This window comes from Oncorhynchus mykiss, chromosome 23 (genome assembly GCF_057628025.1).
Source record: "Oncorhynchus mykiss isolate SJ-2025 chromosome 23, ASM5762802v1, whole genome shotgun sequence".
Lineage (NCBI taxonomy): Eukaryota > Metazoa > Chordata > Actinopteri > Salmoniformes > Salmonidae > Oncorhynchus > Oncorhynchus mykiss.
The window spans coordinates 11,745,081-11,772,245 of NC_143044.1; the positions used below are offsets into that span (position 1 = coordinate 11,745,081).

General features: G+C 42.2%; 1 protein-coding gene across 22 annotated transcripts in view; it reads right to left on the reverse strand.

Annotated features, from left to right (window-relative positions):
• Window positions 1–27,165, reverse strand: part of LOC110502444 (calcium/calmodulin-dependent protein kinase type II subunit gamma) — a 130,734-nt gene that overhangs the window by 61,320 nt on the left and 42,249 nt on the right. For all 22 annotated transcript variants that reach the window (XR_016490962.1, XR_016490961.1, XM_036959820.2 and 19 more), the window contains exon 3: window positions 8,679–8,738. Coding sequence is in view for 20 of the 22 variants with exons in the window: in XM_036959820.2 (XP_036815715.1) it covers window positions 8,679–8,738 (60 nt within the window). In the remaining 2 variants the exon portion in view is untranslated. The remainder of the gene's footprint in view (window positions 1–8,678; window positions 8,739–27,165) is intronic.

A 27,165-nucleotide genomic window follows, 5' to 3' on the forward strand; every position in this document is an offset into this window, starting at 1 on the left:
AACAGACCCGCCCCTGGACATTCTGCCGCCACTAGGCAAGACGAAAAATTGCCACCCCCTCCAATCCCCACTAAACTAGAAAGGTGTATCGCAGGGGTCAGCAAATGTAACGTATATACAGTTGAAGTCGGAAGTTTACATACACCTTAGCCAAATACATTTAAACTCAGCTTTTCACAACTCCTGACATGTAATCCTAGTAAAAAAATTCCCTGTCTTAGGTCAGTTAGGATCACCACTTTATTTTAAGAATGTGAAATGTCAGAATATTAGTAGAGAGAATTATTTATTTCAGCTTTTATTACTTTCATCACATTAGTATTTGGTAGCATTGCCTTTAAATTGTTCAACTTGGGTCAAACTTTTCAGGTAGCCGAAAAGCTTCCCACAATAAGTTGGGTGAATTTTGGCCAATATCTCCTGACAAAGCTGGTGTAACCGAGCCGAGAACGCTTTTTTAGTTCTGCCCACACATTTTCTACAGGATTGAGATCAGGGCTTTGAGATGGCCACTCCAATACTTTGCTTTTGTTGTCCTTAAGCCATTTTGCCACAACTTTGGAAGTATGCTTGGGGTCATTGTCCATTTGGAAGACCCATTTGCATCCAAGCTTTAACTTCCTGACTGACGTCTTGAGACGTTGCTTCAATATATGCACATAATTTTCTATTATTTTGTGAAGTGCACCAGTCCCTCCTGCAGCAAAGCACCCCCACAACATGATGCTGCCACCCGTGCTTCATGGTTGGGATGATGTTCTTTGACTTGCAAGCCTCCCCTTTTCCCTCCAAACATAACGATGGTCATTATGGCCAAAAAGTTATATTTTTGTTTCATCAGACCAGAGGACATTTAGTGTCTGTAAACTTCTGACCCACTGGAATTGTGATACAGTGAATTATAAGTGAAATAATCTGTCTGTAAACAATTGTTGGAAAAAATACTTGTGTCATACACGAAGTAGATGTCCTAACCGACTTGCCAAAACTATAGTTTGTTAACAAGAAAAGTGTGGAGTGGTTGAAGAACGAGTTTTAATGACTCCAACATAAGTGTATGTAAACCTCCGACTTCAACTGTATGCTGGGAGTCAGGAAGCAGGTGCAGAAGGTGAGTTTAATCATAAGAAAAAGGCAGATAAGCAAAACAGGAGAAGCGTACTGAACGTGACAAAACCAACACTGACTGATGACTGAGGCTACTGAGGGCTAAAGAAAGGGAGAGTAATCAAGGTGATGGAGAATGATGGTTGCCAGACCGGTGGTTAGTAGACCGGTGACGTCGAGGGCTGGAGTGGGAATTAGGAGTGACAGTAATAAGTTTGCACATTTTGTTCTCAGCTAATATAAAGCAGAACAGAACACAATAGCAGCCCGTTTCATAGGCTTATGCTACAAATGAAACACCATTTTTAACAGTAGGCTATATAATCAGTTCAATGTCAATATCATTTCCTAATATTTTCTATCTAATTACACTGATAAAATCACCAAAGTCGATTAAAAGTGTTGCTCTGAAAAAGTCTCAAAAGAAAGGTGGATAATGAAAATAGAATTTTCAGGGAAGAATGAACAGAGAAATAAGCATTATTACCACATTTCTCCAATGTCAAACCAGAGTATCTTGTTTCCAATGAAACGGTTGCTGTTTGCAAATAATTCAATATTAGACATCCTTATGAATGGCACTTTCAAATGCAGAAAAACGAAAGCTTCAGCTGCCTGCAACTGATCCATTGCTTAACCCAACAACAGAAGTGCTTCCCTAAAAGCTGCCTGGGTTTAAACATCTTCTCTTTTTAGAAAGTGAAAAGCTCAATTAATAGGAACATAATATCAAATAAAAAAATGAGTCTCCTCCAATATTGAAGGCCACAGCTCAACTTCAGAATGTCAAAGACAAATCAATATATATCCCCACATGCCTCAGTCACATCTTTTGTGGGCATTTCAAAGCTTGTTTCTAGCACAAGGCATCGTGGAGTTATGCATTGTTATGGAACGCTATATATTATCTGTATTCTTTTGTTTTCTATACAGTTACCAATAGGTATCCCTTTTGCCATTTTCTTTACCAAAGTGTATTGCATACCCTCACTCAGTTTGAGCCCTGGTTTCAACCGAACACACCAAGCCCTTCCCAGACACAGAGGTATTTAAAGAGTGCATGGTGACAGTATTGGAGGATTTGGCAAAAACGACAAATCCATGGATAGCATAATTGCATCTGTCAAACAGGTAGGCTGACGAAATAGGCTCCAACAAAGCCCTCGTTTTTAGTTAAGTCAAATTAAAATGAAGACAATTGTTGAAATGACTTACTTTCAGCACCATTTGCTGCCCACCTGTTTGATTATGCCGCAGCCACTCCAAAGCTGATGTCTGCCCGCTAGCCTTTTGAGTTGACTTACTCCTGCATTCTCTCTCCTCATTAATAAGTTAATGATTGAAAAAGTGTCTGTCTCATGACATTGTAATAAAGATGGTCTCCAGTCTATGGGCTACAGAAAATCCACATAGGATGCTACTCTTTCTACCATAGGCTACATCATTTATGTTAGGCTAAATGAATTTGATGGAGCGTTGGTGTAGCGCCAAAGCGCCGAGTCTCTCCAACAGCACCCTGGAGAAACGCGCTGGGCATGGAGCTAAATATTTTGCGCCCCTGCCTTCGACAAAGTGGGCACTGCTTATCATGGGGTGGCATCAGCGCTCACCTAAATAGCCCTCATCCCACTGGGTGAGAGAAGTTCTCATTGTTTTTGAGCAGAATAATACGAGGTGTTATGTGTTGTTGGAGGCACGTCTTGGTCAGTTTGGGAAAATTACCTCTTCATCAAACTGCCGCTCTTGGCGGCTGCCTAATCCATATGGGCGGATGACCTTTTTATTGTGGCATAACACAACCAGTCACGATGTTTTTGTCTGATTGTCAAACAATCACTTCAAAGGGCTCCTTTACTAGGCTACCCGCGCACATTCATCCACTCACAACATATTTACAGCCTCCAACCAGTTGCGGATGGAAAGAGACATCTGTTACAGAAATCACCCAAAAGTGTAATGACATTTGGTGATTGTCATTAGGACAGAATGTATGCGTCTGCTGTCCGCGTGTGTCTCGGCGTTTCGGCCACACGGCCTTGGCAAAATGTGAGTGTTCTCATCAAACCACATTGCATTTTGGATCGTAGGTTATAGGCCTACCAACTGTTTTCAAGTCCAGTTCGCAAAGTAGCCTAAGCGGAAAATAAACGGGACGCAACTATTCCAAATCTGCAGCTCGTTGTTGGAACACATTATTACCATTTTGAATTTGTGATAAAACTGTTGTCATTTGGCAAGGAATGTAGTTAGATACTTTTAATCGGCATATATGTCTGTAGGCGTGCGTGATGTTTGGCTTGGTTTCTTTTTTTTGAGCCCCGCAAATAGGTCTTAGGAAATCTAGAGTCAAAGCAATTTAACGTGGTCTTCAAGACAACATCAAACAAAAAATCTAAGCACATTCTACCAAATAGTTTACAGTATTTGAAAAATAAATTATCTGTGCTTAAAGAGACTCATGCCCATCCTTCTATTTACTTTTTTTGTTTGAAACACTGTCACAATGTCACCATTATGGGCGGCAGGGTATCCTAGTGGTTAGAGCGTTGGACTAGTAACCGGAAGGTTGCAAGTTCAAACCCCCGAGCTGACAATTTACAAATCTGTCGTTCTGCCCCTGAACAGGCAGTTAACCCACTGTTCCTAGGCCGTCATTGTAAATAAGAATTTGTTCTTAACTGACTTGCCTAGTAAAATAAATAAAAAATAATAATTGTTTAACCTCTCTGGCACCAGTGGGACAGTAGCGTCCCACCTGGCCAACAGCCAGTGAAATTGCAGAGTGCCTAAATTCTAAATACACCATTCGTAATATTAAACATTCTTGTAAATACATGTGTTTTACATAATTTCAAAGCTTAGCATCTTATTAATCCAGCCGCTGTGTCAGATTTCAAAAAGGCTTTACGTCAAAAGCAAACCATGCGATTATCTGAGGAGAGCACCCAGCTAACAAAAGTATTACTAGCATTTTCCTACCAAGCATTAGCATCACAAAAGTCAGAAATAACAATAAAATAAATCGCTTACCTTTGAAAATATTCCTCTGGTGGCAATGCCAATTGTCCTAACTACACAGTGAATGTTCATTTTGTTTGATAAAATCCGTTTTTATAGCCTAACACGAAACATTTGTAAACCGCTTGCGTCGTGATTTCCGTCTCATTCAACTTTGGACTAAACATTTGTGGTAAATACACACACAAAACAAACGTTTATCCAGTCATGGTTGGTTTCATTGCAATCCTCTGTTTGTTAGTAACACAATCACACTTGATTGCTATTTTCCTGGGACGTATTGACCGAAACAAACCCATTTGAAGACACCAATCAATGACCTCATTGCGCACCAATGGTAGGAGCTGTTGATTGACTGTATTTTGGCCCAATGACCACTGATCATCTTGAAATCTAGCTTGGAAGATAGCCAATGAGCTGAGGTAAACGGCAATATGTAATGGTTATACGTTCAAAGACCCGCCTTTGTCGTAAACTCTGCCGTAAAAAAGAGGTTCATTCGCCATTGAAAGTCCTACTTGACGGAGCCACGAGTGTTATGCATAGCAGTACATAGTGAAGAGCATTTTCAGCAATTTTATATATTTAAATTATGGCGAATAAATCAGGAAAAGCTAAAACAAAGTCTAGATATACAGATGTAACCCAAATTATAGAAGAAATTGATAGGATACTACAATGTTCTCCACAAAACCACAAAATGGTACAAGACATTTTTCATTTCATCGACATTGCTGTGGTGAATGCCTTCATCCTCCAGAAGGAAATGCTAGCCTTCAGGGAGCTGCTCATCCAGGAGCTTGCTAGCTACAACAAGTCCATTGTAGCACCTTCTGTCCCCTCTACCTCTATCCCTTCTGCTGCTTCAACCAGTGGTGTTCACCTGCCCAATTTAATCTCTGCGGGCATGAATGTGCCTCGGGGCAAAAAGGGCACAGTAGGGAGGCGTCGTTGTGCCCTTTGTCACGGGAAATGCCCCATCACCTGCACCACTTGTTCAGTAACCCTATGCTTTACAGCAGAAAGAGCCTGCTATGGGCCATGGCACCAGCAGCACAATATTGTGTAGAGGACTGAGGGTCTTCACAATATTGTAAATAGAAAATGTGTAAATAGTTACCCATGTTATTTTATTTTTTATTTATTTTTATTTTATTTAAAAAAATATATATTTTTTTTTTTTTTTGGGTGGGGGGGTGTGTTAGAATAGCATTTATGTATTTTGTATATAGTTATTTCCTTCAAAATGTATCACTGTACCAATTCGGCCACTTGGGTACATTTGTGGGGGACACCTGGGTGACTTCATGCTCAATGTCATGTAGCTCGCTCATTTTTGAAGTTATCTCTACAAAACTTTACTCAGCTATTGTTGCCATTTTATGTTCTTCATTCCAACCATCCCCAGCATCCTATCAGTATGTTTGGCTGTTCTTGGTCATTTGAAAGATGATGCAGCAACAATAAAAAACAGAAAACGTATGTTTATTTCCTTGTATTTTCTTCTACCAGATCTATTGTGTTAAATTCTCCTACATTCAATTCACATTTCCACAACATTCAGAGTGTTTCCTTTTAAATGATACCTAGAATATGCATATCCTTGCTTCTGGGCCTGAGCTACAGGCAGTTTGATTAGGGTATGTCTTTAGGCAGAAATTGAGAAGAAGGGGGGCTACCCCGAAGAAGTTTTAACCTGTCCAGGCAGCATACATATTTGATACAACAAGGATAGAAATTGCTTATTTAGTTGATATTACTAACAAAGCAAAGCAGAGCTGTTTTATCGAGGAACAAATAGCCTGCTCTTTTTCATTTTGCTCATAGCCGCACACAGAAACAGTTTGACTACATTGTATATGGGGCTCACCCAGGACAGTTTCTTTCGTAACTGAAGGAAAACATTTTAACAATGTGATTTAACCGGTTGATGTTGGGAAAATAGATGGGAAAATGCAGAATGGTCTTCAATGCCTATTTCACATATTTAATCATGCAATATTAGGCCTACTGATTATTCCTAAGTATCTACTTGCAAGATACTAATTGACAACCCGCGAGCTACCGGACATGCAGTTTTCTGGTAGGCTGTGGGAGAATACAAATTGCATACTCTTGGCGTCCTCTCTCCTTCTCAAAACCCATTGGATGACACACCTCTCTGAACTTCTCCTCCAATGGGTATTAAAGAGGTGAGAGAGGAGAGAGGACGCAAACAATTGAGATTCTCCCAGAGGCTGCGAATAAGGCAAAGGTTAATCAGATATGCCCGTGCTCATCATGCTTCTTACAAGCAAAGTGAAATGACAAAATTGCTTGTGGTGCACGCCTCTCAAATTATATGCAACAACACCCTGAGTGCATCGGACATGAAACAACAACACAACTGTAACAGCACAACAAAATAGATGAACAATATTATTTTGCAGGTGCCTTTTGATTTTAAACACCAGTGGTGCAACTAGTGATTTCTAACTGCACTGAAGCAAAACTAGTGGTTAGGATTCGGCCCGAGTTCGATTCCCGGGCAGGGAATATACATTTGGGGCGGCAGGTAGCCTAGTGGTTCGAATCCCTGACCTGACAAGGTAAAAATCTGTTGTTCCCTGAACACACTCTTCCTAGATCATCATCGTAAATAAGAATTTGTTCTTACCTGACTTGCCAAGTTAAATAAAGGTTCAGTAGTGAAGCAAAACCATTCAGCTTGAGGCAACATATATATATGAAATATATATATTTATATATGAAATGGACATATCTATTGTAATACAGACTAGTTCAAAACATTACTAATCATAGAAAATGACAAATTACCCAATGGAGCATGATACTTTTCTGGCAAAAACATATATTTGCACCCCTGTTTTCAAAGTGGGGATGCAGCTGCTCCATTTTCTCCAATGCTCAGGCACTTATTAATATTTGTTTTATTTATTTAACCTTTATTTAACTAGGTCAGTCAGTTAAGAACAAATTCTTATTTACAATGATGGCCTACATCAGCCAAACCCAGACAACACTGGGCCAATTGTGCGCCGCCCTATGGAACTCCCAATCATGGCCGAATGTGATACAGCCTGGTTTCAAACCAGGGACTGTAGTGAGATTTCTTGCACTGAGATGCAGTGTCTTAGACCACTGCGCCACTAAGGAGCCCTATGCTTCAACACATCATCTATGTCGCTCAAGGCACAGGATGTGTGTTTGTGTGAGTCAATGTGTGCATGCGTAAGTGTGTGTATGTACTGTATATGTATGTGAGTGTGTGAGAGAGTGTGTATAGTGAGGTGTGACAAGAGTGCAGAAAGAGAGCTACAGTGAGGGGGAAGAGAGTCAGTGTGTGTGTGTGTGTGTGTGTGTGTGTGATGGAATGGAATGGAATGAACTAGCCTGCCCAGCGGCAGAGCACTCCTTGAGCACTCCATTCCTCCCTCCCTCCCCCTCTCTCTCCTTTCGCTCTCAATTACTCCCTTTGTTAAGAGTTTATCTGCAGTCCAAGCAGAAAACATGACAATCTGTCCCTTTGACTGTACCTTTGACAGAGAGGTGAGGTGAGGTGAGGAAGAGAGAGAAGGAGTGTGCCTTATGGGACAGAGAACAATCTGGGACAGGGAGAGAGAGAGGGAGAGAGAGAAGGGGAGAGGTGAGAGACAGATGGAGAAGGCAGGTGGACCAGAATGAGATGCTGCTGGAGAACAGAGAGAAGGAGAGAGAAGCAGAGAGAGGGGGAGAGAAGCAGAGAGAGGGAGAGCAGTAAGAGGAGGATGAGAGAAGGGAAAAGCAATTGTGAGGAGAGGTGGATGCAGAAGATAGAAACAAGAAGCAAGGTAAAGCAAAAGTAAGGAGGAAATGCAGAGGAAAGGAAAATGGGGAAGTAGGTGCTCTGCATGTGTTTAGTTTGAAGATGTGACTGGGTGATGAGCATCGATACCAGTACGAGAAGATGCATTCATGCGGTGCTATGTAGTCTTCTCTCCTCCCTCCCTCTCTACCCACCCCTTTCTCTCTGTGGCTTTGAAAGTGTAATTACATGCAGCTCCCGTGGCCTACTTGCTGCTGACTTGCAGTGTGAGGCAAGGTGAAGACTGTGTCATTTCCCTGAGTTAGCATGCAGTGGTGAGTTTCGCACCTCATCACCAGTCGCCCCATGCAAATGGCCCACACCAGTGGGCATCAGTTAGCTGGCTGGCTCCATTTGCCTACACCCTAACTCTTTTCCATGAAGTGCTTCTGTGACACCATGTAACACACTGACACTGGAGACACCCTCAATTCTCTTCAAAACAACGTGGCTGAAATGTTGGGCAGAATTGAACCACTCAAATCAATTTTCTTCCTCTGGGCAGCCAACGAGATTTTGTCAGCGGTCAAATGTGCAGCAAAGAGACTTCACCTGTTGCTAGGCAACCGGCCGAGCATGAATAACCGCTATCGTGTTAGCCAGCTCACCAACTAGACAAAACGATGTCGCCTCGGTTTCGTCCTGTCAGGTAGGTTACCATACAGACACACTTTCATTTAGCCTACTATAGTAAGTAGGAGCCACTCACCTATGTTGGGGTGTTTGAGCAGGCGACAGATGCGGGCCTCTCGTTCCAGTTTTTGATGATCTGAGGGGGAGAGGAAAGGGAAACGTGTCAGAACATAAATACAATCACACACCTTTCTGTTGTTAAGTCGATATTCTGCAGGTTTGGTCTTAAATAAAAGTAATAAAGGTGGCCTCCCGAGTGGCGCAGCGGTCTAAGGCACTGCATCGCAGTGATTGAGGCTTCACTACAGACCCGGGTTTGATCCCAGGTTGTGTCAGAACCCCCCGGGATTCCCATAGGGCAGCGCACAATTGCCCCAGTGTCTTCTGGGTTAGGGGAGGGTTTGTGCCAGGGTGGCTTTAGCGTTTCCTTGTGGCGGGCCGGGCGCCTGCAGGCTGACTTCATCATCAGTTGAACAATGTTTCCTCCGACACATTGGTGCAGCTGGTTGCTGCGTTAAGCAAGCGGGTGTTAAGAAGCATGGCTTGGTGGGTCAGGTTTCGGAGGACGCATGACTCGACCTTTGCCTCTCCTGAGCCCGTTGCGGAGTTGCAGCGATGAGACAAGATCATAATAGGATATCACAAAATTGGGGAGAAATTAAATACAAAAAAATCACAAACCACCATTGGGCAATGGGACTGGGAGGCACATCCCTATACATCATGTATGTTATATACATGCATACGTGTTGCACGGTATACCGAAACGTTTGTACTTTTACGATACTAGGTTTGGTCATACAATGTTTGTTACTTTCTGTACTTCTGTCAAATGTCTCTCGCGTCATATACGGATGGTGAGGATCGAGTCTGTCTAGTCATTTGTCTGAATCTTCTCAAGGGGCAGTAGTAAGCTAGCCAGGCTAGTGGCTACTTGTGCTTGAGCATGCAACTGACATAGCGGGAGCCACTTTTTAGAAGCAAGTGAGAGGAGAGAGAAAATGCAGACAGCATGGCTTCTTATAACGAAAACATCATTCCTCCACGCCCGCAGCTCGCTGACAAAACAGGCTCCAGAATACTTTGCTTACAGAGCAGATGATAAGAGCCAACCCATCGAAACAACTATGCAAAAGGTGTTACAAAGCACGGTAAGGGAGGTTTAGTTACAAAATAACATTAACAACGATTTTACACGTGACATTTGCATTGTAACGTTATTCTACCAGCAACTAAATTCAAATTGTTTTTGAGTGGTAATGAACATATATTCAGCATTACATTTTTTTAACATTATAATATAATATGATTAATGTGAAATGCACTCATAACTTAGCTACGACACCAATATATTTAGACTACTTCATGTCGCAGTAGCCACTAGCCAGCCAGCAGCCCTGGATTGAGCGTTGCACCCTAGGAGTTGAAATGCACTCTGGGAAATGTAAATACGCAATGATAACTTGGCTGTATACATGGGGTACCAGTACCGAGTCGATGTGCAGGGGTACGAGGTAATTGAGGTAGATACTGTATTTACATGTAGGTAGGGGTAAAGTAACTAGGCAACAGGTCGATAATAGACAGTAGCAGCAGCATATGTGATGAGTGTGGAAGTGTGGACGTGTGTGTGTATGTGGTGAGTGTGTGCCGGTGTGAACATGTTATGTGTGAGTGAGTGTGAGAGTGTGTGTATGTGTTGGAGTGTCAGTGTGAATGTGTGGGTCCAGTGTGTGTGCATAGTGTGAAAAAGAGTCAATGCAGATAACCAAACAGCTACCCGGACTAACTATTTAGCAGTCTTATGACTTGGGGGTAGACACACTACATCACCAAAAGTATGTGGACACCTGCTCGTCCAAAATCTCATTCCAAAATCTCATTCCAAAATGGAGTTGGTCCCCTCTTTGCTGATCTAACAGCCTCCACCCCTCTGGGAAGGCTTTGCACTAGATGTTGGAACATTGCTGCAGGGACTTGCATCCAGCCAGCCACAACAGCATTAGTGAGGTCGGGCACTGATGTTGGGCGATCAAGCCTGGCCCGCAGTCAGCTTTCAAATTCATCTCAAAGGTGTTTGATGGGGTTGAGGTCAGGGCTCGGTGCAGGCCAGTCAAGTTCTTCCACACCGATCTCGACAAACCATTTCTGTATGGACTTCGCTTCATGCACTTCGTACAAGATTTTCCTTCACTTGACCTAAGGGGCCTTGTCCGAACCATGAAAAACCACCCCAGATCATTATTCCTCCTCCACCAAACTTTACAGTTGGCACTATGCATTGGGGCAGGTAGTGTTCTCCTGGCATCCTCCAAACAAAAGATTTTTGTGTCAGACAGCCAGATGGTGAAGCGTGATTATTCACTCTAGAGAACGCGTTTACACTGCTCCAGAGTCCAATGTGGGAAGCTTTACACAAGTCCAGCCGACGCTTGGCATTGTGCATGGTCATCTTAGGCTTGTGTGCGGATGTTCGGCCATGGAAACCCATTTCATGCCGCTCCCGACTAACAGTTCTTGTGCTAACATTGCATCCAGAGGCAGTTTGAAACTCAGTAGTGAGTGTTGCAACCGAGGACAGACGATTTTTACACGGTTCAGCAATCGGTGGTCCCGTTCTGTGAGCTTGTGTGGCCTTCCACTTAGCGGCTGAGCCGTTGTTGCTCCTAGACGTTTCCACTTCACAATAACAGCACTTGGAGTTGACCGGGGCAGCTCTAGCAGAGCAGAAATTTGATGAACTGACTTGTTGGAAAGGTGGCATCCTATGACGGTGCCACGTTGAAAGTCACTGAGCGCTTCAGTAAGGCCATTCTACTGCCAATCTATGGAGATTGCATGGCTGTGTGCTCGATGTTATATACCGATCAGTAACGTGTGTGGCTAACATCGCTGAATCCACACATTTTAAGGGGTGTTCACATACTTTTGTATATATAGTGTATATACATGCATACATCAATAAGATACATATACATAAATATACAATCATTCAGGCAGTGCAGCCTCATCTGTCAATATCAACATGTGTTCCCTATTATAAAGTGTGACAATGTTTTTTCCTTGCTGAAAATGTTTCCTGAAATTCCCTAATTGAACAGAAAGGGACACACCTCCCTGCTCTATGCCATCTGTCTACTAGAACACATAACAATGCACAATCAATCAATTAAATGTATTTCTTTAGTTATAAAACCCCTTTTACATCAGCAGATGTCACAAAGTGCTTATACAGAAACCCAGCCTAAAACCCCAAAGAGCAAGCAATGCAGATGTAGAAGCACACAGCAGCACAAGCCTATTGCACTTAGTTAAATTAGTCTCCTGGGCTCAGACTCTAATACAATCAATGTCCAGTTAATGACTCTAATAGTAAGGGGCAGCACTGTGTGTGTGTGTCTGTGTGTGCGTCTCATGCAAATGCTCGTGTGTGTGTGTTCATATCCAAACATACGTGGGTGGGCAGTACTTAAATCTACTGCTCAATTGTAGCCCTACATGGACAGATTGGATAGACAGATAGATGGATAGAATGGCAGATAAAGAGATGGTACAGTGGGATGAGGAGAGAGATTGTGGGCCAAGTTCAGCCAGACCTTGGCACCAGCTGTTAGGCTCCCGGGGACAGATGTGTGTGTTATGTGTGTGTTACTACGCCGGGGCAGAACGAAGTAGGCCTCTAGCCTCCCTAATCCCTCTCTCACGCTCCTGTCCCCGTCCAGGATTTGGGATTTGGGAAGCGGAGCCTCCCAGTCATCCCAACAGGCTGCAAGGTGCTGGAATCACCTGTCAGACCTGTTACATGGCTGGCCCACAGAAAGAATGTGACCTCATCAATAGAATATATGACATATCATTTTCAGTCGCTTCTCTCAATAGCTCATTAGCATAAAAATGCAATGTCGACATGGTCGACATGGTCTGTTTTTGGATTAAAACAGAATTCACTATAACAACATGTTTTCTATGCAACCCAATTCATTTGAATGTTGAAATCTTGGTGTAAGTACACTTTTAAAGCCTCAGATTTAAAGCCTCAAAACGAGTCATTTGCTGGCTAACAGTCAACAGACAAGCTAGCTAACTATATGTTTAGCTTACAAGCACACCCACATTAATTTTAAAACATATTAACCTTTTCAAGCGTGATTTCCAAATATTTTTACAGCTCGTTTTGTTTATGCGCGTGATGTCAGAATGCACTCGCTGTTCCAAAATGTGATTGTCACGCAACAGGACAGTAAACCAACGCTGCCCTCATACCAAGGCAAGCTGCCTGCTAAAATAGGCCTGACCCCAATGTCACGATCGTTTGAAGCACACTCAGACCAACGTGCAGAGTGATCTGGGTTCCACATCTTTATTTAGTGAAACGCACAAAACAATAAGGCAAGAACGAAACGTGACGACAATGGCGTGCTAACATGCAACTACACAAACAATATCCCACAAAACACAGGTGGAAAAATGCTCCTTAAATATGATCCCCAATTAGAGACAACGATAGCCAGCTGCCTCTAATTGGGAATCATACCAAACACCAACATAGAAAACAAAACTAGAACCCCACATAGAAAATATAAACTAGACTAACCCCTCAGTCACGCCCTGAGCTACTCCACCATAGAAAATATGGACTCTCTATGGTCAGGACGTGACACCCAATTAGTTGGCTGGTCGATTGTTGGTCGATAGGCTGTTGGTCGACCAAGATTTTCTTAGTCGAGCAGTAACAAATATATATCATATATATGTGTACCCATCTCAGTGAACTAATCCATTGCAGAGGCCTAGACTAAAAGACAATTTATGCTTGATCCAAAAATGTGGTCGGAGGCGCCATATTGCGCAGCCTCCAGAGACATGCAGAGGCCAATTCGAGCTCCGTACCGCATCGCCATGAGCCTCCCATTGAAATGATTGGTTCATGGTAGGTGGGGGCGGTACATCCTGTATACACATAAACTCACTTCCTCGACAACTTCCTTCAAAACAGCTCTGCACTGCTCAGCATGAATACCCTTATTTCGGCCTAGGCCGTATCACCATAATGCTGCATAATGACACATTGCTTGCAAAGCGTAATTAAGGCGGAACAATATGGTTGTGGACAGAATTACAGAATCTCTACATGAGACCTGGATGGAGTCTGAGGACAAAGTGAGGGAAAAGACCTCTGAGAAATTGAAGATGGACCACAGAAAGAGGTGGAGCGCACCCACAGGAATGGAAAACCCACAACCGGCCCAGGTAACAGGCCCAGGCGGATAGTGGTCAGGTTCCTGAGGTTCAAGGACAAGGTAGCTGTTCTGGAAAGAGCCAAGAACTTGAGGTTTGTATATCTTCCTCAACGAGGACTATCCTGATAAGCTACCCAGGAAAGGGCTGAAAATATCCCATATTAATATATGTAGCCTTAGAAATAAGGTTTATGAAATTAATAAATTGCTGACATCAGATCACATTCCTATATTAGCCATTTCTAAGACTCAATTAGATAATTAATTTGATGATACAGCAGTAGCAATTCAAGGATATAACAGAAATGCTTATGGGGGAGGTGTTGCTGTATATATTCAGAGCCATATATTTCCCATTAATGCTTAGAGAAAATCTTATGTCAAGTGTTATTGAAGTGTTGTGGTTGCAGGTTCACTTGGCACATCTAAAGACTTTCCTTTTGGGGTGTTGCTACAGGCCACCAAGTGCTAACAGTCAGTATCTAAATAATATGTGTGAAATGCTTGATAGTGTATGTGATGTAAACATAGGTCTATTTTCTTGGGAACCTGATATTTGACTGGTTTTTATCAAGCTGTCCACTCAAGAGGAAGCTTCTCACTGTAACCAATACCTGATTCTGGTTATTAATCAACCTACCAGGGTGTTTACAAACACTACAGGAACAAGATCATCCACATGTATCGATCACATTGTTACTAATACTGTAGAACATTGTTCTAAAGCTACATCCGTACCCATTGGATGCAGTGACCACAATATAGTAGCTATATCCAGGAAAGCCAAAGTTCCAAAAGCTGGGTCTAAACTAGTGTATAAGAGATCATACAAAATATTTTGCTGTGACTCTTATGTGGATGATGTTAAAACTATGTGTTGGTCTGATGTGATTAATAAGAAGCCTAAAGACACCATACTTGATGAATTTATGAAATCACTTCATCCAATTATTGATAAACATGCACCTGTTAAGAAACTGACTGTTAGAACTGTTGAGGCTCTATGGATTGATGAGGAATTGAAAAACTGTATGGTTGAAAGAGATGGGTCAAAAGGAGTGGCAAATAAATCTGGCTGCACATCTGACTGGCTGACTTACAGAACATTTAGAAATGATGTGACTAAACTCAACAAAACTAATAAGAAACTGTATTATGAAGCCAAGATATATCGTTTAAAAATGTATTTAAAAAAAACTTTGGAGTACTTTAAATGAAATGATGGGCAGAAAGACAAATTAAACTCCATCTTTCATCAAATCAGATGGTTCACAAAACCATTTGATGTTGCCAATTATTTTAATGATTACTTCATTGGAAAAGTGGGCAAACTTAGGCAGGAAATGTCAACAATGAACAGTGAGCCATCGTATTCATGTATAAAATAAGAAAAGCATTGCAAGTTTGAATTTTGTAAAGTTAGTATGGGAGAGGTGGAAATAATTTGATATTGATCAATGGTGACAAAGCTCCAGGCATTGACAACTTAGATGGAAAGCAACTAAGGATGTTAGCTGAACATATAGCCACTCCTATCTGTCATATCTTTCATCTGAGCTTAGAGGAAAGTCTTTGTCCTCAGGCCTGGAGGAAAGCCAAAGTAATTCCGCTACCAATGAGTGGTAAAGTGGCCTTTACTGGTTCTAACAGCAGACCTATCAGCTTGCTGCCAGCTCTTAGCAAACTGTCAGAAGAAATTATGTTTGACCAAATACAATGCTATTTTCTGTAAAACAAAATAACAACAGACTTTCAGCATGCTTATAGAAAGGGGCACTCAACATGTACTGCACTGACACAAATTACTGATGATTGGTTGAAAGAAATTGATAATAAGAAGATTGTGGGAGCTGTACTGTTATTATATTATTGACCATGTTGTTGAAAAAAGTATGTGTTATGGCTTTTCAACCTCTGCCATAATGTGGATTCAGAGCTATCTATCTAATATAACTCAAAGGGTTTTCTTGAATGGTAGCTTCTCTAATGTCAAACATGTAAAGTGTGGTGTACCGCAGGGCAGCTCACGAAGACCCTCTACTCTTTTCTTTTTTTTACCAATGACCTGCCACTGGCATTAAACAAACCATGTGTGTCCATGAATCATGATGATTCAACCATATATGCAACAGCAACCACAGCTAATGAAGTCACAGAAACCCTTAAAAAATAATTGTAGTCTGTTTTGGAATGGGTGGCCAGTAATAAACTGGTCCTGAACATCTCTAAAACTAAGGAGACAGAACACGTTATTTGTTACAAATAACTCCTTAAACAGTTTGACAAGACAATGTGTTAGCTAGCTGGTTAATTAACCCTTTGACATGTGCAAACACACGGATGTGATCATTCTGCAGTGGTCCCTGCAACGTACACTCAAACCGGTTTGATTAGAACACTTATTTAGAATGTCCAGTTATGATTGACGACACAGTCAGCGTTTGCACAAACACAGTCTTTACAATGTTATGTCCTCAATGTTATTTTTGGATGCAATGTTCAGACATTCACAGAAGTAGTGATAGCATAACACAATTCTCATCCAAACCAGAAAAATGTAGGCTACATTAGTCATAACGCTAAATGAGAAAAGAGTGACCTAACACAAGCGTTCATTTTTAGCTAACTCTCGGGTGACAGAAACCATCATTTGAGTTAGCTAATAGCAATGGCTATTTACAATTCATCACATCATGGGTAAAACATTTTTTAAAGTAATCCGATGATGGGTATTTTGTGCACGCCGTCATGTTTTTTTTTTCCCGCATCAACCAAAGATTACAAGATGTCACAAGATGTGTTGGGTCTGTTTGCAGTTTGCATGTTGAAGGGGGTGTGTGGTCTACCATCCTTCACTTCCATCATTCACTTCCGCAAGTTTACTTGAAAGACGAGTTGAACCATCCCTTTCACCTCGTTTTGTTATAACATCTTTGGTCGGACAGACGTTTATGTGACAACCAGAATGCATTGTATGTTGTCAACAAACAAGGCGCCACACATAGCTGGCAAGTAGCTTAGCATTAGCTCATTATAATCAGTACAACCTTCAAAAAAGTATTTTACAAACATCATGTGTCCAGTACAATCTATGCTTCAAGAATCAGAATGCATTATTTGTCATCAGTACTTGAAAACGTGAATAAAACAGTAAATACATTATGCTTCATACATACATTCGGTGTGGTACACTCTTCGAAAAAAGGGTTTTTTGTCTGTCCTCATCGGAGAACCCTTTTTGGTTCCATGTAGAACCCTTTGGGGTTCCATTTAGAACCCTCTGGAACCTTTTACCTGGAACCAAAAAGGGTTGTTCAAAGTGTTCTGCTATGGGGACAGCTAATCTGAAGAGTGTAGAAATGATAACACGATATACAGAAACTATAATGATAACCTAATAAGGCACATACTTTGATAGGAACACACACATGTCCAAAGTTATTATGAGTAAGGAAAACAACAAGGAAGGCAATGCGGGCGCCAGCCTGAAAATGAGCCAGGGGGAAAAAGTTTATGTTCTGTTCTGACTGGAGATGCACAAATGTCTGCGTACTTGATCTGGGTAAACACTAGGGAAGTGCTTGAGATCTTGTCGAAGAGTGAAGTTTGTCCTTCTCAGTAATGCCTCAAATGTAAATTGTCCACAACAGTGAAATGGGCTACTTCTATGTGAATTAATGATGAGGCGGAACACACCTCAATTTGAAAATCATTTGAAATTGACAAGTTGAAACATAGCCTATAGATAATTAAATAATCTTGGTTGCCCGAAAGTCGTCTGTTCTTTCAACCAATCGATTGGTCGAAATGTTTTAATGTGTAATTTTCCATATGTAGACACACCCTATGTGTTTTAATTAAATCAAGTATATGCATTGAGCTTCTCTGATGCTTTAAGCTTACTGTTTGATGAAACAAGACACAAATGCCGCAAGAGGGAGCCAGAGATCTATTTTACCAGAAGAAGAAAAAACAACCTGACCTAACCATTCCCCTCTCCTGCTGGTTTTCACAGATTCTGCCATTACTCTCCTGAAGTTGCCGGTAATAGGCTACACAAGGAGTCGTCAACCTTTCTCATGTGGAATTCCAATTCATCTTACCATATCTACCGATCTGCAAGACAGTTATGGTTTTCATGTGCACATTTTCGTGGAACACTTTAATTTAATTTATAATAACGTCTTCATATCTCAAAATCATTGTCATGTAGTTAATCAAAACTCTATCCAAATCTAAATGAAAATGATACAAACCTAAAAAGTAACTTACTATGCCAACTATGTAAAAATAGCCTACATAAAGCCAACAAATACAAACATTACAGCCTGCAGGTAGAAAATATCCTGAAAAGAATAAATATCCTATAAATAATATTGGCTACACATGGCCTGTCTGCAACAAACTTGCAACATTGTATAAAACACTTTGTTCCTCAGAGTTTCCCTGGACAGTGAACTTGGAACAGACACAGCTGTAGGCTATTTGCGCAAGGGATAAGAAGCAGTGCTTGACTTGGGCAGTAGCTCACCAGAGCTGAGTACCAGCACTCAAATGTTCTACTGCTTGAGCCTACTGCCTGTTCCTCTTATAGAATATTAGCTCAAAAGTCTGGAGTGTCTGCACCTAAATATAAACAGTACCAGCACCCAAAACGAGTACTGGAACCTATTGAAAAATCTCTGTTTACATTGGCGTGTTGTTATGTTTTGCCTCAAAAACATCCGGTGAAAGTGCAGAGAGCCACGTCAATTTACAGAAATACTCATCATAAATGTTGATGAAAATACAACTGCATAGAATTAAAGGTATACTTCCCCTTAAAAGAGTTGCAAGCAATCTACCAGTTATGCCAAATAACAGACACGTCTTCTACATTGCCACTTGCGTTGCGACGTGCAGAATGCAAATGGCGCCATGCTGAAAAATTATAACAAAGTTGTAGTTATAGGGTAGGGGGAAAAAAATCGACAAAGATAAATTGACCAATATTATTTTTTGCGCTAGTTGGCTGTACCTGCACCAAAACTCCAGGATATTCCTTCATAGCATGTTCTCCATCTTCTTTTTAAATAGGGAAACAATTTGCTTCAATAATATATATATGTAGAGCTCAAAATGTATGTATAATGGAGCCCAGTCGCATATGAAGCCCAGTCGCATATGACATGGCTACATACACAGTGCATGGTTGACTGTGACAGCCTTTAGATAGGTAGAAACAAAAGGTTTATACAGGAGTGGCTGTAAGGGAGAGCAGAGAGCATGTATGCCTCACTCCGATACACATACACACAGGCACGCACACACCCATGCTCACTAACGCAAACACACCTTTCCTGTTCAGAGAATGTCATTGAAGTGGAGTCAGCTCTCGAAACTTGAGCTCCTGGCCTCAGAAAGGCTTGTCATTCTGGGAAATCACACACAAACACACAAACGTACATTAAACAGCCGAGAACATACGCATGCGCGCGCACACACACACACACACACACACACACACACACACACACACACACACACACACACACACACACCTCCAGGTACTTTATTCTACAAATGGGGATGCTGTGCACACGCACACCTTATCTCTGTCTGACAAACACATTCCTGTAACACACACACACTCTGGACACACACAAGCTGGTTGCCTTGAAAAGATCATGGTAGACTAGCATGGAAGGTCTGTCACTGAGAGCCAGAACAAAAGGAGAGAACGGGAGGGAGAGGAGAGAGAGAAGGAACACAGGAGAGAGCAGAGAGCTAGAGAAAGTGAACATAAGAAACTGAGTGTGAACGAGTACCGTAGAACAAGTGAAAATGCTGAGTGAGAACCAACAGGAAATAGGGGATAGGGGGGACAATGACACACAGACTCGGTGCTGGATAGCTACTGCGTGTGCATGCTTTTGTTCCGGCCCAGCACTAACAGAGGGAGAAACACTGTGTTAACAAATGAGTTCTACCATGTTGGTCCTGTATGACTCACTCATGTAGTCCCCTCTCCTTCAGTTGAGTAGGAGACAGAGAGACAGGAAGAGAGAGAGAGCACACTGTGCACACTGCCCACAATATGATGTGGAAACTGAGCTGCACTTCCTAACCTCCTGCCAAATGTATGACCATAATAGAGATACATATTTCCCTCAGATTACACAGACCCACAAAGAATTTGAAAACAAATACAATTTTGATAAACTCCCATATCTATTGGGTTAAATACTACAGTGTGCCATCACAGCAGCAATATTTATGACCTGTTGCCACAAGAAAGGGGCAACCAGTGAAGAACACACACCATTGTAAATACAACCTATATTTATGTTTATTTATTTTCCCTTTTTTACTTTAACTATTTGCACATCATTACAACACTGTATATAGACATGAAATGTCATTATTCTTTTGCAACTTTTGTAAGTGTGATGTTTGCTGTTAATTTTTTATTGTTTATTTCACTTTGGTTTATTATCCATTTCACTTGCCTTGACAATGTAAACATGTTTCCCATGCCAATAAAGCCCCTCAATTGAATTGAAAGAGAGAGAGAGATTTAAAAGAATAGCAGCACCCCCAACAGCTTGCCCCCTGACACCCAGCCTGAGCCACTCAGATAACCCATCAAGCATGGGGACCACTGAACTACAGCCAATCACCATCACTCTGGGTGGGTGCACGTGTGCTTATATTTGTGTACTGTATGCACGGGTGTGTGTTGTGTGTTTGTGAGTGTGTGTGTGTGTGTGCATCCAACCAGCTGCCACTCCTCTTCCCCCCTCCCCATCTCACGTCTCCTGTCCAATCGCTTCTGACACGGAGGCCTAATTTCCAGAAATGACCTAACGCAGCCCCTTACTGCATTAAATATGCATCTCAGATCCCTCTCTCTCTGCGCTTTCCCTCCTTTTCTCTTCCTCTCTCCTTCCCTCTTCTGCAACTCCCTCTCTATCTCTCTTCTGCTTCTCCTCCCTCCCTCTCCCCCCCCCTCTCTCTCTCTACCGTTCAGGAGAGGAGCAGCATCAAAGCAGCAGCCTATCCAGCTGTGTCCAACCACCTACTGTCACAATGCCATGACCATGCCATAATAGTACAATACAAGTAGGTAAACAGATAGGGAACCATACACTGTAAATGTTACCAATACATTCACCATTACAGTTAGCTTCAGATCAAAGAAAAGACAGGGCCCATGTTGAACTCTCTCATTTATTCACTCATGTCGAGTCATCCAATGGTCTTCACTGTGATGTTCAAAATCAACAGCTCAAAGACAGAACGAAACCAGAGCTATAGGAGTGAAGCACAGTGCACACAGACTACGTTTACATTCACAAGTAGGATTAAGTCTACAGTGTGCGTGTGTGGGTGTGTGTGTGTGTGAGACAGAGAGGAGAGAGAAAAGAGAGAGAGAGAGAGAGTCAGACCTGGGCCCTGACAATAAATATCAGTAAGACAAAAATAATGGTGTTCACAAAAAAGATCCAGATGCCAGGACCAAGAATACAAATTCCATCTTGACACCGTTGCCCCAGAGCACACAAAAAACGATACATACCTCGGCCTAAACATCAACGCCACAGGTAACTTCCACAAAGCTGTGAACGATCTGAGAGAACAGGCAAGAAGGGCATTCTATGCCATCAAAAGGAACGTAAAATTCTACAAACCAATTAGGATCTGGCAAAAAATACTTGAATCAGTTAGAGAACTCATTGTCCTTTATGGTTGTGAGGTCTGCTCACCAACCAAGAATTTGCAAAATGGGACAAACACCAAATTGAGACTGCATACAGAATTCTGCAAAAACAATTCTCTGTTTACAACTTAAAACCCCAAATAATGCATGCAGACCAGAACTAGGCCGATACCCACTAATTATCAAAATCCAGAAAATAGCCGTTAAATTGTACAACCAACTAAAAGGAAGCAATTCCCAAACCTTCCATAACAAAGCCATCACCTACAGAAAGATAAACATGGAGAAGAGTCCCCTTAGCAAGCTGGTCCTGGGGCTCTGTTCACAAACACAAACATGCCCCAGGACAACAACACAATTAGACGCAACCAAATAATGAGAAAACAAAAAGATAATTTCTTGACACATTGGAAATAATTAACAAAAAAAACAGAGCAAACTAGAATGCTATTTGGCCATTAACAGAGACTACACAGTGGTAGAACACCTGACCACCGTGACTTACCCAAACTTAAGGAAAGCTTTGATTATGTACAGACTCAGTGAGCAATGCTATTGAGAAAGGCTGCTGTAGGCTGACCTGGCTCTCAAGAGAAGACAGGCTATGTGCATATTGCCCACAAAATTAGGTGGAAACTGAGATGCACTTCCTAACCATATTAGAGACACATATTTCCCTCAGATTACGCAGACCCACAAAGAATTTGAAAACAAACCCAATCTTGATAAACTCCCATATCTATTGGGTGAAATACCACAGTGTGCCATCACAGCAGCAATATTTGTGACCTGTTGCCACAAGAAGAGGGCAACCAGTGAAGAACAAACACCACTGTAAAATACAACCCATATTTATTTTATCTTCTCTTTTGTACTTTAACTTTTTGTACATAATATGGCATTCGGGGCAGGAAGTAGCCTAGTGGTTAGAGTGTTGGGCCAGTAACCGAAAGGCTGCTAGATCAAATCCCTGAGCTGACAAGGTAAAAATCAAGGCAGTTAACCCACTGTTAACCCACCCAAATTCTTATTTGTCATTGCAAATAAGAATTTGTTCTTAACTGACTTGCCTAGTAAAATATATTTTTAAAAATGTTTTTATTATTTTGGAACTTTTGTGAGTGTTATGTTTACTGTTAATTTGTATTGTTTATTTCACTTTCGTTTATTATCTACTTCACTTGCTTCGGCAATGTTAACATATGTGTGTGGCATAGCAGTCAGACGTCTTTTGTCCTCGTCTTGTCGTGTCCCGTATATATATATATATTTACAACTTTCTTCACATACCTTTTTATATATTTTTTTATTTTCCATAAACTCATCTTCAAAACACTCTCCTGCAACCCGCCTCACCAATTTATATTTTAAAAAAGAAAGTATTATTTACCTCAAATCTGAAATCCTCCTTAGAAGCTAACCAGAAGCTAGCCAGAAGCTAGCCTGAAGCTAGCCTGAAGCTAACCAGAAGCTAATCAGAAGCTAGCCAGAAGCTAGTTAGCTTCTTTACTGGCTAATCGTTAGTATTCAGCTAACCACGGTTTGTGGTCATCAGCTATCCTTTAGCTCGAAAATCTATCGGCAGTTTTGTACGGCGCGGCTCGGACCGGAACATACCGGACCTATTTTTCTCTCCATGTCTCAAGATTTCAACCGCAAGCTCTGGACATTTATACCTGGATCTCGCAGCTAGCTAGCTGCTATCCGTGTGACTATTGGCTTACGCCGATCCCGGAGCAAACATCAATTATTCCGGAGCTAGCCAGCTGAAGAGTTCCATCAGCCACTCCTGGGCTACAATCACCTATCCGGACCCGTTTTACTGCCAACACGGAGCCCCACCGGGCCTTCACAACTGGACTACCGACGTTATCTGCCCGAGGGAGTTATCCAGCTGGCTCCTCCGACGTTACCTGAACACCCATCTGCATTCCGCTAATCGTTAGCCGTCTTATCGGCTGCTATCTGAATAGATCTAATCGGACAATTTTTTTCTTTTTTTTCTTTCTTTGGCCTCTATAACTATATCTATTTTTTTGCGAATTGGATTGATCCCTTCTACCACACGGAACCCCACTAATCCTACCGACAGAAACGCACACGGTGGCTAAAAACAGACCTCCATCCTATGCTAGCCCGGCTAGCTGTCTGAATCGCCGTGACCCCAACCAACCTCACTACTCACTGGACCCTTTTGATCACTCGACTAAGCATGCCTCTCCTTAATGTCAATATGCCTTGTCCATTGCTGTTCTGGTTAGTGTTTATTGGCTTATTTCACTGTAGAGCCTCTAGTCCTGCTCACTATACCCTATCCAACCTATTAGTTCCACCACCCACACATGCGATGACATCTCCTGGTTTCAATGATGTTTCTAGAGACAATATCTCTCTCATCATCACTCAATACGTAGGTTTACCTCCACTGTAATCACATCCTACCATACCTTTGTCTGTACATTATACCTTGAAGCTAATTTATTGCCCCCAGAAACCTCCTTTTACTCTCTGTTCCAGACGTTCTAGACGACCAATTTTCATTGCTTTTAGCCGTACCCTTATCCTACTCCTCCTCTTTTCCTCTGGTGATGTAGAGGTGAATCCAGGCCCTGCAGTGCCTAGCTCCACTCCTATTCCCCAGGCGCTCTCTTTTGATGACTTCTGTAATAGCCTTGATTTCATGCATGTTAACATTAGAAGCCTCCTCCCTAAGTATGTTTTATTCACTGCTTTAGCACACTCTGCCAACCCGGATGTTCTAGCTATGTCTGAATCCTGGCTTAGGAAGACCACCAAAAAATTCTGACATTTTCATCCCTAACTACAACATTTTCAGACAAGATAGAACTACCAAAGGGGGCGGTGTTGCAATCTACTGCAAAGATAGCCTGCAGAGTTCTGTCCTACTATCCAGGTCTGTACCCAAACAATTTGAACTTCTAAAAAAAAATCCACCTCTCTAAAAACAAGTCTCTCACCGTTGCCGCCTGCTATAGACCACCCTCTGCCCCCAGTTGTGCTCTGGACACCATATGTGAACTTATTGCCCCCCATCTATCTTCAGAGCTCGTGCTGCTAGGCGACCTAAACTGGAACATGCTTAACAATCCAACCATCCTACAATCTAAGCTTGATGCCCTCAATCTCACACAAATTATCAATGAACCTACCAGGTACCTCCCCAAAGCCGTAAACACGGGCACCCTCATAGATATCATCCTAACCAACTTGCCCTCTAAATACACCTCTGCTGTCTTCAACCAAGATCTCAGCGATCACTGCCTCTTTGCCTGCATCCATAGTGGGTCAGCGGTCAAACGACCTCCACTCATCACTGTCAAACGCTCCCTGCAACACTTCAGCGAGCAGGCCTTTCTAATCGACCTGGCCGGGGTATCCTGGAAGGATATTGATCTCATCCCGTCAGTAGAGGACGCCTGGTTATTTTTAACCATCTTAAATAAGCATGCCCCATTCAAGAAATTTAGAACCAGGAACAGATATAGCCCTTGGTTCTCCCCAGACCTGACCCCGTGATATGCAGCTTTTCAGGGAAGCTAGAAACCATTATACACAGGCAGTTAGAAAAGCCAAGGCTAGCTTTTTCAAGCAGAAATTTGCTTCCTGCAACACTAACTCAAAAAAGTTATGGGACACTGTAAAGTCCATGGAGAATAAGAACACATCCTCCCAGCTGCCCACTGCACTGAAGATAGGAAACACTGTCATCCCCCTCTTCAAACGGGGGGACACTCTTGACCCAAACTGCTACAGACCTAGATCTATCCTACCCTGCCTTTCTAAGGTCTTCGAAAGCCAAGTCAACAAACAGATTACCGACCATTTCGAATCTCACCATACCCTCTCTGCTATGCAATCTGGTTTCAGAGCTGGTCATGGGTGCACCTCAGCCACGCTCAAGGTCCTAAACGATATCTTAACCACCATCGATAAGAAACATTACTGTGCAGCCGTATTCATTGATCTGGCCAAGGCTTTCAACTCTGTCAATCACCACATCCTCATCGGCAGACTCGACAGCCTTGGTTTCTCAAATGATTGCCTCGCCTGGTTCACCAACTACTTCTTTGATAGAGTTCAGTGTGTCAAATCGGAGGGTCTGTTGTCCGGACCTCTGGCAGTCTCTATGGGGGTGCCACAGGGTTCAATTCTTGGACCGACTCTCTTCTCTGTATACATCAATGATGTCGCTCTTGCTGCTGGTGAGTCTCTGATCCACCTCTACGCAGACAACATCATTCTGTATACTTCTAGCCCTTCTTTGGACACTGTGTTAACAACCCTCCAGGCAAGCTTCAATGCCATACAACTCTCCTTCCATGGCCTCCAACTGCTCTTAAATACAAGTAAAACTAAATTCATGCTCTTCAACCGATCGCTGCCTGCACCTGCCCGCCTGTCCAACATCACTACTCTGGACGGCTCTGACTTAGAATACGTGGACAAGTACAAATACCTAGGTGTCTGGTTAGACTGTAAACTCTCCTTCCAGACCCACATCAAACAATTGGCTTCCTATTTCGCAACAAAGCATCCTTCACTCATGCTGCCAAACATACCCTTGTAAAACTGACCATCCTACCAATCCTCGACTTCGGCGACGACTTCATACTCGTCGCCAAACCCCCTGGCTCCATGTCATCTACAAGACCCTGCTAGGTAAAGTCCCCCCTTATCTCAGCTTGCTGGTCACCATAGCATCACCCACCTGTAGCACGCGCTCCAGCAGGTATATCTCTCTGGTCACCCCCAAAAACCAATTATTTCTTTGGCCGCCTCTCCTTCCAGTTCTCTGCTGCCAATGACTGGAACGAACTACAAAAATCTCTGAAACTGGAAACACTTATCTCCCTCACTAGCTTTAAGCACCAGCTGTCAGAGCAGCTCACAGATTACTGCACCTGTACATAGCCCACCTATAATTTAGCCCAAACAACTACCTCTTTCCCTAGTGTATTTATTTTAGTAATTTATTTTGCTCCTTTGCACCCCATTATTTTGATTTCTACTTTGCACATTCTTCTACTGCAAATCTACCATTCCAGTGTTTTACTTGCTATATTGTATTTACTTTGCCACCATGGCCTTTACCTCCCTTATCTCACCTCATTTGCTCACATCGTATATAGACTTGTTTCTACTGTGTTATTGACTGTATGTTTGTTTTACTCCATGTGTAACTCTGTGTCGTTGTATGTGTCGAACTGCTTTGCTTTATCTTGGCCAGGTCGCAATTGTATATGAGAACTTGTTCTCAACTTGCCTACCTGGTTAAATAAAGGTGAAATAAAAAAAAAGATGTTTCCAATGTCAATAAAGCCCTTAAATTGAATTGAATTGAAAGAGAGTGTGATGAGAAGAGAAAGAGATCTACACTTAGTACTTAGTCGTCTTTATAGGAATGTTTTGATTGAGTTTACAATAACGGCTTTAAAGACTCTACATGGAGAGGCTGTGCAATTCCTTTTGCAGAATGTAAAACAAGCCCCCAGCAAGCAAACACACTGCGCATAATCAACAGTGGATTATGTGAGTGACATTCAGTGTGTAAAGCTATGACATACCAGTGGAAACCTTTACAACGGCGCACAGATGTCTTTATT